This window comes from Engraulis encrasicolus, chromosome 14, assembly GCF_034702125.1.
Source record: "Engraulis encrasicolus isolate BLACKSEA-1 chromosome 14, IST_EnEncr_1.0, whole genome shotgun sequence".
In the NCBI taxonomy this organism is placed as follows: Eukaryota; Metazoa; Chordata; class Actinopteri; order Clupeiformes; family Engraulidae; genus Engraulis; species Engraulis encrasicolus.
In genome coordinates this window covers 14,821,717-14,834,385 of record NC_085870.1, presented here as the reverse complement: position 1 = coordinate 14,834,385, position 12,669 = coordinate 14,821,717, and the positions used below count along the sequence as shown (strand labels likewise).

The 12,669-nt window shown below is 40.9% G+C and overlaps 1 protein-coding gene and 1 long non-coding RNA gene across 2 annotated transcripts; one reads left to right on the top strand and one right to left on the bottom strand.

Moving 5' to 3' along the window:
• Positions 1 to 671: 671 nt before the first annotated feature.
• Positions 672 to 2,394, bottom strand: LOC134463121 (uncharacterized). Its single transcript, XR_010037638.1, has 3 exons — positions 2,309 to 2,394; positions 1,873 to 1,941; positions 672 to 1,079 (listed from the first exon to the last, which is right to left on the bottom strand). It is a non-coding gene; the product is annotated as an uncharacterized LOC134463121 (long non-coding RNA).
• Positions 2,395 to 5,745: 3,351 nt separating this feature from the next.
• On the top strand, positions 5,746 to 10,268 carry LOC134462138 (uncharacterized). Its single transcript, XM_063215022.1, has 6 exons — positions 5,746 to 6,271; positions 7,353 to 7,400; positions 7,573 to 7,631; positions 8,042 to 8,177; positions 8,430 to 8,609; positions 8,951 to 10,268. The coding sequence occupies exons 1-5, from the start codon at positions 5,903 to 5,905 to the stop codon at positions 8,457 to 8,459; spliced, it is 642 nt and encodes a 213-aa protein (XP_063071092.1). The 5' UTR covers positions 5,746 to 5,902; the 3' UTR covers positions 8,460 to 8,609; positions 8,951 to 10,268.
• Positions 10,269 to 12,669: the final 2,401 nt, after the last annotated feature.

Sequence of the window (12,669 nt, the reverse complement as noted above, 5' to 3'; positions counted from 1 at the left end):
ACCCAGCCGGGACTCGAACCAAGACCTTCCCTGGCAGTAATCAGGGGCTCTGACAGCTACACCAAAGAGGCTTGTTGCCGTAACAGTCAGAACATACCCACAATCCTAGTGATGGTCACTCCATCACAGTCCATCTTAATTTTTTTGTCAAATGTGTATCCCTATATTGCAAATAAACATTTGGACATTTCTTTACAAACTGGATGCCGATAAACGCAAATCCGCCGCATTCAACGTGACGTCATTCACTTTGCATTCTATAGCCCATCTGCTGAGGGGTTGTCCCCAATGTGACATCATCATTAAATTCTGTTAAAAAACTAGACGTTAATAACTGGACTCTAACACCATTTCTGCTAATATTTCAATGGTATATATATCCTGAGTGCTTCAAGTAGTCATCATTTGCACAAGCACCTTTATAGGTGGTATATCAGAGTGTATCCCAATTATTGACAGACCGTTTGTATTTATATGTTGCAGTTATGTGTTTTATGTTGCTGTTATGTGTATTATGTTGCCGTTATGTGTATATATCTTCAGTCTGTTCAATGGCCTACATACTGTAGATTGGCAGGCATATCATTTTTTTCCCATTGACTTTAAGTTAGCATTTTGTCATGAAAAAGAACTGGTACAGAAATAAGAAACCATGCCATTATTTGCTGCAGCATTGTTTTTTTTGTTTTTTTCATTCATGTCAAGAAATGAAAACATGTTTGAAAGAAAATGAAACAGGTAATACAATTAAAATAAAAATATCTCCTCCAAAGCTGAACCACGCCTCCAAAAATGAACGTTGTTTAGGGACAATTAAAATAATCACTTGGGTTCGGTCACCTGAAATGTATGTTTAAATAAATTATTTTTTTGGAGCACAATTGGCAGTGGCCTTCCTCTTCTTCACTGTGTGACACTATGTAAAGCATCGTTTTGGATGTTGCACGCTCTCCCTAAATCAACAAGACACCTGACCCTACATTGCTCCAGCAAAACAATAACTAGATAACTTGAAGTTGATTTGTACTTGTATGAACAAGCAATCCACAGGGAGTGCTGTAGTCGCCATAACCACCAATCTGGAGGACAGAAATGAAATTTGGCATTTAGTAGCCTACAAGCCCAGCCAGAGACCGTATTTAAGTACTATAAGAACTTGTCCCCGTCTTTCCAATTCTTAGTGGCACATCCTGTAAAAGGGGCCCATTTCTTATGAAAGTTTTTATATGATCTATATAGCCAGTATGCTACAGAACGCTACTGCAACTCATAATATAAACAGTGGATAGGCCTACTCTAAATAAGGTCTTAGTTATATGTAAGCAGATATTTTTAAAAGTGGATATTGTTTAATCGGTTTACTAAATATGTAATAATAATATAACAAGGCTGGATAAAAATAAAAACAGTATTGTGTCAGGTGCATTTTAGCTCCTTAAATCGGATATTTTTAAAACAGGAGTTTTAAGAGATTTCTAAAAGACTAATCAATTAAAAAACCATTAATCACAATAATCGCAAATTCAACTGACAAGAGACCCAGGAGAAATAGGCATGTGAAGAGTGTATGTGAAGGGGTGTGGATAGTGCGAATATTTAAATCACTTTTGGATTTAAGAATTTAAAATAGAACTCATTTAAATGTAGCATTTTATCCCAATTTTTTTTTTATTTTTAGATTTAGTAGATTTTCAAGAAACATTGAGATTTCAGAGGATAAGCGCCGCTTATCAATTAATCGTAAATCGATCGATAAGGCAATCAACTAATGATTAATGAATTCATCAATAATTTGCAGCTATGTGTAAATAAGAGGGCCAATGGATGCATTTGCAAAAATATCCATACATCTAAACGGGGTCTAAGGCTTACCAATTCATGCCTCATCCTGATACCGGTACATGTGCTTTTGGCTTCGCCCCTGTTTCCTACTTTCCAATTCTACAAAATCATGAAAACAGAGCAGTGAGTAGCACACATGCATCAACAAACAATACGATGTAACAAAATACAAAGCAAAAACAAACAGGCCAAGATATTACGTACAACACAACAAAAAACAAATCAGATACAGTATTACAATGTGCATATAATTGGTATGACATGACTAGTTATGGGCAACCTGGATTCATTTAGTTAATCGAGTGCCACATACTGTATTTATAATGATTTATCTGGCCAACCATGGGCTGGTAAAACCAGGTAATTTGGAATTCTGTGGCACTGGAGAATAACTAATGAATCCAGGTTGACCTTCATGACTGATGACAAGAAACTACACCGAACTTAGGCTAAATATTTCACTCACCTGACACTTTGTACGCAACGGAAGTTAATCTCCAAGTATCTGATAGTCCAGGAGCAACCAGGATAAGCAGAGGGGGTGGACTGTAGGGAACACTGAGAGTGCCAATTGCATCTTTGAAGAGACAGAAAAAATCTTAAAGCAACACTCCACCGTTTCTGGCTCTTGCCAGATCTGTAGTTCCGCACAGCTGTTCAATCAGAAAATTACTGCATAGACCAATACTGCCCTACACAACAAAAGGCAATAACGACGCAGAGCTCCATTTTAAAATCATCCTGGTGTCCAGGGTAGTAGTTTTAGGTAGAATATTGACGTAACAGTTTTGTGACTTCATATTACCACATTCTTTGCAGACCAATCATTTTATTTAACTTCATATTGTCATATACAGCCGCGGAAAAAATTGAGAGACCACTTTGTTGTTTTGGGTAAAACAAACATTGTTATTTCATTCTATAAACTGCCAATTCAATTTCCTCTGAATTTCAAAAGAAAATATTGTCATTTAGAGCATTTATCTGCAGAAAATTACAAATAATACATAAGATACAATGTTTCCAGACCTCAAAAAGGCAAAGAACATAGTCATATCAGTAGAAAGAGTATGAGCCAAGCATTGTTAACTGAAGAATTGAAGCATTAATGGTAGTACCCCAGTAGTAATAGTAATCACCTCATCTCACTCCCAATTCAAAACTTGAGAGCCCTGTGATATTGGTCATTACCGGTAAGCCATGGTGCTGAGGGTTCTTCTCTCAAAGCAGGGGTAGGCCTCAGAGAGGTGTGCAGGTTTGGGGGTTGGTTCGTAGGTTTGATCCAATGGGGGTGTCGGTTTGATGTGGTAATACACAGGCAACCCACAGGTTGGATGATTATTGTATCCATAACGAAGGCTGATAATATTTATTCCTCCACTTTCTGTTAGGACATCAGACCATATAACTAATACAGTTCTATGTACTTAAAAACTGTAACTTCAGGTCAACAAACTGCCTTAATCATACAGTAGATGTACAGGTAACATAGCACTAATAATAAATATACACTACAATCTTAACATTGTAAGGTCATGTCAGTAAACTGCCTTAATCACAAATATAAAATGGCAGTGGGCTATAGTAAATTATGCATTAGGCTACATTTTCATTGTAATATCATGTTAACAAACTGCCTCAATTACAGATATAACATAGTGTGGGGTTTGCTCACCACAGCCGATGGATATCTTTTCACCTACACACTGTATCACTGATCCTGTAAAAGAGCTTGTTAGTCAAAAACACCCAAATCACAAACGCGGGGGTGCTTTTCAAACTAGCTCCTCTTGGACTATCCTATGGCTTGTGACGTTGTGGTGCAAGGCTCAACAACATCATTGATGATTGAAGTATTATTCAACATCTCATAAAAGCACAATCTAAAGGTCATCATCTCATGATTTCCAATGAGGTTGTTGAATGAAAAAAACGTAGGCCTAGATTGAAAGCTCAGCAGGGAAACTTAATTGTTTGCTTCATGGAGGCAGGCCAAACACCAAGCAAGAGGCCACACGCAAGAGGAAAGGATGGGAGGAAGTAGTTTGAAAGGCATCCATACACACTCCTCCTTACACTCCTACACCTTGCACATCACCCGAGTAACCACCACTATAGGGGAGGGATGTACCAAATCCAGATTTTTTTTAAAGCTCTGCCAAAAACCGAATCCACTACTTAAGATTTGGCTGGAACCGAACACTGAATACTGAATACCGAATCCTACTCCGGTCACCGGAACTGAAATCAAACCCTGTCAACAAGGCAGAATATGACACAGAATCTTGCAATCAGTGCATCCTTATTCAGTTCTGCCAAATTCCGAATCTACTGCTTAGAATTTGCCGAATCCAAAACCTTTCATTTGGAGATGTGGAATTAGTACATGTATCTTAAGAATACTCAGTGAGCAGACTCTTTTAGTTTTGTATAAAAGTCTAAAATTCGGTTTGTGCTAAAGATGATGAGGGTTTCAAGTTTGAATCCTTGACTCTCCCCACACCTCCATCCATGGTTGAAGTGCCCTTGACCAAGGCACGTAACCCCACAATGCTCCAGGGCCTGTAATCAATATACCCTGCTAATGTATGTATAAGCTGCTGTAAGTCACATTCGATTTTTAAAAAAGTCAGCTAAGTGTAATGTAAATGTCTATCTGTCAACCCAAATAAAAAAGTAAACTGTGTGTGTGTGTGCGCTTGCATGTGTGTGTGTGGATGGGTGTGTGCATTTCTGAGTGTATTTAAATTACCTGCACTTGTCATCCATGGATAACTGGCAGCCAATACTAAAGGGATGCAAAGAAATAAAAAAAAAGAGATGTGCTAAATTTCAATCATGCATAACTATAATCATGTTTCATTCATGGAAAGTTGTATCCTTTCCTGTCTATTGACCAGCCAAGACATGCCAGGTAAAAGATAAAACTTTTACATGACTGAAACAAAACAAAATGAATGACTAGATTGAACAAAAACACACAATGAACACAATACATGTATATTACATAGGCCTACTTACAAATGACCAGGCACAGGTCCAGGGTGAGCATTGTAATGGATGTCACAGCAGGCTGAGATGACTAGATGTGTCTGAGTTTGAGTGATGCGCTGGAGGGTACTCGTATTGCTTCTCTCCCCTATGACAAGTCTCACAGGACAGGTGTGGAGATGTACTGTATTTATTGTGTTGCTGCCATCCAATTGTAGGCCAACCTTTGTCTCTGAAGTCCCCATGGTCATTTCTTTCTTAGGAAAACGTTCTCAAATAACAACTTATTTTGTTTAAACGCCCCTTCCTATTTGCTGGCTGGCTACGTAGGACAGAGACGCCCTTGTTGCTGTAGCAATGCCAGGGGCGGGACATTGTGTTCCAAAAAAAAAGTTTCTTGTTACCATTCCCAGTGGAACTTAGCGTTCCCTCCCTGATCATTTCTACATCCATTTTCTCCTCAACAAAGTAACTGAACTGGGGAGGTGTTACAGAGGGCCTCAAAATTTCTCACAGCGCTCCTACAGTATGTAGAACATCTTGTGATATATGATGGACAGGAGGAGTCAGACATCCACTTTTGCATACATAGGGCTCATAGACAAACAGAAAGACGAACAGACAGACAGACAAACCAATGCGACCGAAAACATTCTCACCTTGGCGGAGGTAAATAAAAAACAACTCCTGTCTCCCCTACGCCCGGCCATGTGGGCCATGTGGGCCAGAAAAGACCTTTGTGCGGGTGGCGCTGTTGCGCTAAGTCGCCCACATTTGAGCTTACATTGCCCACAGGGACCCCGGTTCGAATTCGGCCGGGGTCATTTCCCGACCCTGTCCCATCTCTCTCTCCCCGTCATTGAGGAGCCCTATCTCGCGCCAGTCGTAAAGTGTTCACGAAAAAAATGTGGGAAATTCTGGGGGAAATTCTGGGGGAAATTCTAGGCAGAATGTACAAGGACGTGGTGAATTCACGATATTGCCCGTGTTTCGTGGTTGATTTACGGTTTCAGTCTCGTGGTTGATTTACGATATGCATTGAAAACTACGTGGTTGATTTACGATATGCATGCGTTGGCATTTGCGTTGGCATTTTTGCACAGGGGCGGGGACGGCCGCGACAGAACCAGAACCAGGGAACGGCAGCTTTTGTGATATGCACCGGAATTCTCATCCGCCTTGTACAGGGTACAGTAACTACGTGGTTATGGCCTGCAGCCTGTCAGTCGAGTTTGAGCTACAGAGAATTGACCAATCACTGTTCGTTTTGCGACAGAGATTTGCCAGGCAGCTACAGAGATTTGACCAATCGCGTTTCGAGTTGCGACAGAGATTTCAGTGGCACTCCGCGTCAGTTACGGGCCGACGAAACGACAACACAAGCGGGACTTTTCAAAAGTACTGGATGGATTTTACTGCAGCTATCACTCAATTGACGGTAAGCTTTCGATGTAAATGCTTAAATATACATCTCGTTTGCTTTACAACTTGACTTTCAGTCGGAGAGCAAACATTTAACCACCTCGGGACAACCAACTAGCTCATCTGGCTAATATTTTAGCTTCAAGCTAACGGAACTCACTTCGTAATTTTCTGTTTATTTCAGACGTTGTGTTTATTTGTCACACTGTACAGTACTAAGTTATGGGCAGACAACGTGTAGGTAAGATGTTAACATGACAAGGGTGTTGAACATTTCTTCTTTTGAAAGCTACACGAAGGCAATGGCAATAGCAATTACACTAAGGGCTTGCTTCCACTCGTTTTAACAAATCTTTGTAAAGCTAAACGTGTTGACAAGTCTTTGCAACGATACGCAGATGTTGTGATTGCTTGCTTTACATTATTGATGATGTTCGTCACGAAGCCATTAAGCAAATACCTCTTATTAATCACTACGAGGGGCTAGCTAGGTTTGCTACTCGTTTGAAATATTCTAAGACTGTTATGATGACAGTCGGAGGTTTGATTGCTTGTTTTACCACGATACGATCATGAAATATGTTGTATTTACCCCATACAAGTTACACACTGGGCCAATACGTATGTTGTAAACAACGATTTCTTCCTGTGGTGTGTTGTGCATGTCTGTGTGAACTGAACTGTCATTAGTGTTTCTCCATGACAAGGTGAATAGAATAGCAGCCTGTGTAATCATCATACAGATGCAATGATATTCAAAGCTTCAATAGTGCACACAAAAACAAACAGAGGGTGTACAGTAGGCCACATTTGCACAGTGGTGGCCCCAACACAGAGTCTGGAGGTACACAGACAAATATCTTAACAGGCTTGGGAATATGGTGGCCAGAGTGATGGAGGTAGACATGGAAATTGCAGACAACTATGTTCAGTATGTAGGTGGGCTTTTTATGTATCATAAACCCTGTATCTCTCGCGTGTGTGTGTGAGTGTGCGCGCTTGTGTGTGTGTGTGTGTGTGTGTGTTTGTGTGTGTGTGTGTGTGTGTGGAATCTGTCAAGTCACACCTTTTGATCTTTTCTATTTTCTATGGTGAAGACCAATCAGCATCAGGACCAAGACAGCACCATGCCTCTCGAGCAGAAGGTAAGGCCAATTGCAAAAAAAAAAAAAAAAACATTGACTCAAGGCAAAAGATGGAATTCTGTGTGTGTGTGTGTGTGTGTCATAGAACCAAGACAGTGGCAGTGTATGTCTGTCTGCCTTTGGTTAAGGGTATCCTATGGTGTCATTTAACATTATTATTTTTTTCTGACAGATACAGAGGCAGTTTTCAGAAGGAGGGTTGATGTCACCACTAACATTTTGCACACAGTGGTAAGTAAATCACTGAACCTAAAACTGGGTGCTTTGTCCTACACTGGACCAACACATATTTCATACAGTCATTTCTTCCTGTGCTGCTGTGTTTTGCATATCTTGCAAAAAAAGCACACCATTGACTTAAGGCAAAAGATGGAAAGGCATGTGCGTGTGTGTGTCTGTCATACAGCCAAGAGAGTGGTAGTGTGTGTCTGTCTTTAGTTAGGGGTGCACACAGACAGACAGGATGTACAGTAGGCCACAGGTGCACAGTGGTGACCCCAGTACAGGACAGACGTGTCTTGTGTTTGTCATTAAAGTGATGGGGCTGATTTTGAATGTGCCATATAACCTAATCTTTCCTGTTGTGTGTGTGTGTGTGTGTGTGTGTGTGTGCATGTATGCGCGCGAATGTGTGCACACAGGTGTAAGAGATTCTTCCTTCTCAGAGTCGTAATTGGGTTGATGATCTACATGATGGTGATGGACCAGGACAGCTCCGGACCCCCTGGCTGGCAGCTCCATCCTCAACCTGCCTTCTTGCCCTTCACACATGTGCAGGTAAGGCACTTAAAAAAAATCCATTCTTTTAAGGCAAAGGTTGGGGAAGAGGAGTGTGTGTGAGAGAGAGAGAGAGAGAGAGGGAGAGGAAGAGGAAGAGGGAGAATGAGAACGAGAATGAGAATGAGAGAGAGAGAGAGAACGAGAGAGAACGAGAGAGAACGAGAGCACCAGGTCATGATGGATGTGATTTTGATTTGGTATATTCTATGTATCTCTCTTTTGTGTGTGTGTCTGAATGCATGCGTGCAGATGAAAGCAGTCGTTTCTGTTCAGCATTGATGTGCCCATAATGGGTCTGATGAGCCACATGATGATGGTGATGGACAACCAGCATCAGGACCAGGGCGGCTCCATGCCTCACGAGGACAACCTTGTGTCCTGCCTGTCCATCCTCAACCTCGCATCTTCCTGCTCTTCACACATGTGCAGGTAAGGCCAACCTCTAAAAGACACACTTGACCCCAGGCAAAGGGGTGTGTGTGTGTGTGTGTGCGCGCGCGCGCCATACCATATTCTCTGTGTGTGTGTGTGTGTGTGTGTGTGTGTGTGTGTGTGTGTGTGTTTGTGTGTGCGCGCGCGCCAAACTGTCAATCTGTGTGTGCGCACGCCAAACTGTCTGTCTGTGTGTGTGTGTGCTGTAAGACAGTAGCTGTGTGTGTGGGCTTTTGCACAAGCATATATAGGCCTACATGCTCATGTCTTTCTCTAGGGAGATAAGGGGTTGTTGTTTTTGTCTCATTCCCAGCATTAACATGCCTCTTTTTTTACAGACACAGAGACAGTTTTCAGAGGGAGCGCTGACGACACCAGCAACTTTGGATCTGAACCTGATCAACCCAGCACCAACCACTGTGCCTCTCCTCCTCAGCCAACTGCACAACGTGACTCCACCATATCCAAAAGGTGCAGACACTACTCCACTTCCTGCGAAGGATGAGAAGAGCCGACCTCCCCACATCTGCACTCGCCACTTTCTACAGGGGTGCCTTTGAGAGCATCCTCATCAGCAGCCAGCAGCCACCTAGCTGAAGACTACAAGGCGCTACAGAGGGTGTTGAGGACGGCAGAAAAGATCATAAGATCACCCCTACCAGCCATTCAGGACCTGTACACGTCACATTGTTCCAAGAGGGCAATGAACATCATCAAAGACACACCTCACCCACCACACTGACTGTTCTCCCTTCTACCATCAGGGAAGCGCTACCACAGCATGCGGTGACGCACAAGCACACAGGGAAACAGCTTCTTTCCACAAGCCATCAGATTTTTCCACGCACTGAAGAAAACCACATTAATAATTCAAGGACACCATCCCAACTCTTCTTTCACCATGCCACTTAGATTTTAGTCATTGCACCTTGTATACGTCATCTGCGCTGCTTCACATCACCTGCATAACCACTGATTGTACTCCTGCTGCTGTGTTTGTGTGCAAGCGCGCTGCGCTCATGTGTGCGTTTGTGCATTTTTTGTCAATTAGTATGTTAATCTTCTTATTGCACAGTGTGTGTGTGTGTCTGCGTGTGTGTGTGTGTGTGTCTGTTAATCTATTTATTGTATGAATCAGTCTGTATTTTTCACTGCTTGTGTGAGTGAATGTGGCAGAGAAAGAATTAGTTTACTCCGCTTTGTGTGTCTGTGAGAGATTTTTGTCAGTGTCTTATTTTTATGTTTAGTTTAACTGCAAATTGGAGACATTGTTCAAACACATTTCAAACTTTTATGCTAACCCTGTTCCATAAGTTTTTGACCAAGTACACTTGACTGTTTTTTGTCCTTTTAGTGTCTTTATGCATTCAGCTGTAGGCAATAATCTGCATCTCTTTACGGATATGTTGCATGTATATCATGTATTCCATCTGCCTGTGTACAGTTTTGTGGGTGTGCATTTGATAGTGTGTGTAATGCATTGCAATGTCTGTTATGTTGTAGATTGGTAGAAACTTTAATTCCACAGCTATCTACACATCAGACAAATGAGTGCTGCTCTAACTGTGGTAGTTGAGTGCTGTTCTACTGCTATTCCACTATGAATGTGAGGTGACTGTTTTGAATGCAAGCTTAAAAATAAATTGTTACATTTCATTCCTGTCTGATTCAATTCTTTCAACAATATATAGTCTACTTGTACAAAGAAACACTGGTTATGAATAGTAGGCTTACTTTTCCAAGTTGTCTGATGGCCTTTGAATTAATTGTTGGAAGCTGAGCATCTTAAAAGGCCAGGTAAAGGTAAGTAAATAGTGTGGCCACTTCGAAACTAGACAGACATGGGAGTATTTGAACAAGAAATCTTTTTCTCTCTCCAGTAAACAGCCTAGCCTACTGCTATTCAAAAGTATCTCAAACATTTCTCATCAATATCAGCTATATCTAAGCTGACCACCTTGCTGCTAAATAAATCCATGTTTTCTCATGGCCTTTGAATTATTTTTTTGCAAGCTGGGCATAGACAGGCAGGCAGGTATTTGGTAAATAAATAGTGTGGTCACTCCTAAACCTTGGACATGGGAGTAGCCTAATGTAATGAACAATGATTCGTTTTTTTCTCTCCAATAAACAAACAGCTTTTGCTATTCAAAAGTATTTCACACATTTCTTATCATCAATAGCTATTTCTAAGCTGATCTTGCAAAAAAATTAAAAAAATCCTGCATATAGCCCGTGGTTGACACTTTTAAAAGTCGGGAATATGATGCTGCGGTTCTACATTGTTTCAGACATTTCTAACTATATCATGTCTTACCAAGTGAACAACGGTGGCACAAAGTTTTTATTATTATTACTATTTGTCCGGGTGTCCTGGAAAGAAGCCCGATGTTTAATCAATGTGAACGTGATGTTGAAAAGCGTTTTTGGAAAGAAGCCCGATGTTTAATCAATGTGAACGTGATGTTGAAAAGCGTTTTGACGACGTGATCCGTTGCTATGCGAAATTTGTTTATAGCAACAGGAGTCGTAAACAGTACAATGTGCGAGATGCGGGAAGAAAAATAAAAACGTGTTCTTTATCTCTCTTTCTCACATAATATGTTCTAATAATAATAATAATAATAATAACATATCGTAAATCAACCACGAGACTGAAACCGTAAATCAACCACGAAACACGGGCAATATCGTGAATTCACCACGTCCTTGTACATTCTGCCTAGAATTTCCCCCAGAATATTCCCACATTTTTTCCGTGAACACTTTACGACTGGCGCGTGATACGGTTGGATTTCGTGTCTACTCTCACACTGTCCTATAATAATAAAGGCTAAAAAAGCCCCTTAAAAAAGACCTTTGTGCTACTGTATGTCAACAGGATGCCAGGTACAGGAGCATGACAAAAACATTGAAATGGAACTGAAGCAGGGTTGGATTGCGACCGAAAAACGGCCTGGGCATATTTGGCCTAGACCAGCCGCTCACAGTACAAGAGAGGCCACAGACAGGGCCGCTGACAGCTTCGTCCGTACCCGGAACAAAGTCACCTGAAAGCCTACGTACATTAGACCTACATTACATTATGTAGGCCTACATTTCATTAAATTACATCACGTACATTACATCAGTGTTGGGAAAGCTCATTTTCTACAGGAACTAGTTGAAAGTTCAGTTCATACATTTCAAAATCAACAAGTTAGTTCGCTCATAGTTCATTATTGTTCATAGTTAATAGTTAAGTCATAGTTTTCATTCATAATTTTTGCAAGAGATTGCGAGATATATTGTTCAGTATCATTGACAAAGCCTATACTGTATAAAACCACAGACGGGCATTCATTTTTATCGGATTAATGAAAATATATACAGTATGTTAATGTCATTTTATGTTATTGGGTCTCTTTTCACATGTATTTGGCTGGGGTTTCACCTGAACAGTAAGGAAATGTGGCACCCTATTAAACGAAGGCACATGCAGTTCGTTCACAGGCACCAGAATTAACTAGTTCGTTCATCATGCTGTACACAGTGAGCGTTCAGTTCAAGTTCGCCCAAATTATGAACTAGTTCATGAACTATAGTTTATTGAACTAGTTTAGGTACAATACTGCATTGCATTACATTTTCACCACATGATAGATGCGAAATTATAGTTTATTGTAATAAATGAAGACATACTAAACATTATCCAAATATATTACGGTACATTCAGCAGACACTTTCATCATCATTAACAATTTACAAAGCCACAGCACAACACGTGGGGATATAGAGTTTAATGGCAAACTTTTTTCATTCGAGGGCCCACTTCAAATTTTAAAGTCCTCCAAGGGCCATACTATGAACACAAACCAGGATTTCCACCTGCACTTTAGACCTATATTGAAAGCAGCCACCTTTACAACAGACCACACCTTCCCTAGTCCCCTGAAAATATAACTTAATCAAACCTTATGAAGGAAAGCTGTCAGGGAAGAGAAAGGGTCATTGCTAGCTTCTTGAAGGTTGAAAAAAGTGACACTGATATTTACAGCTTGCTCCACCATTGAGGGAC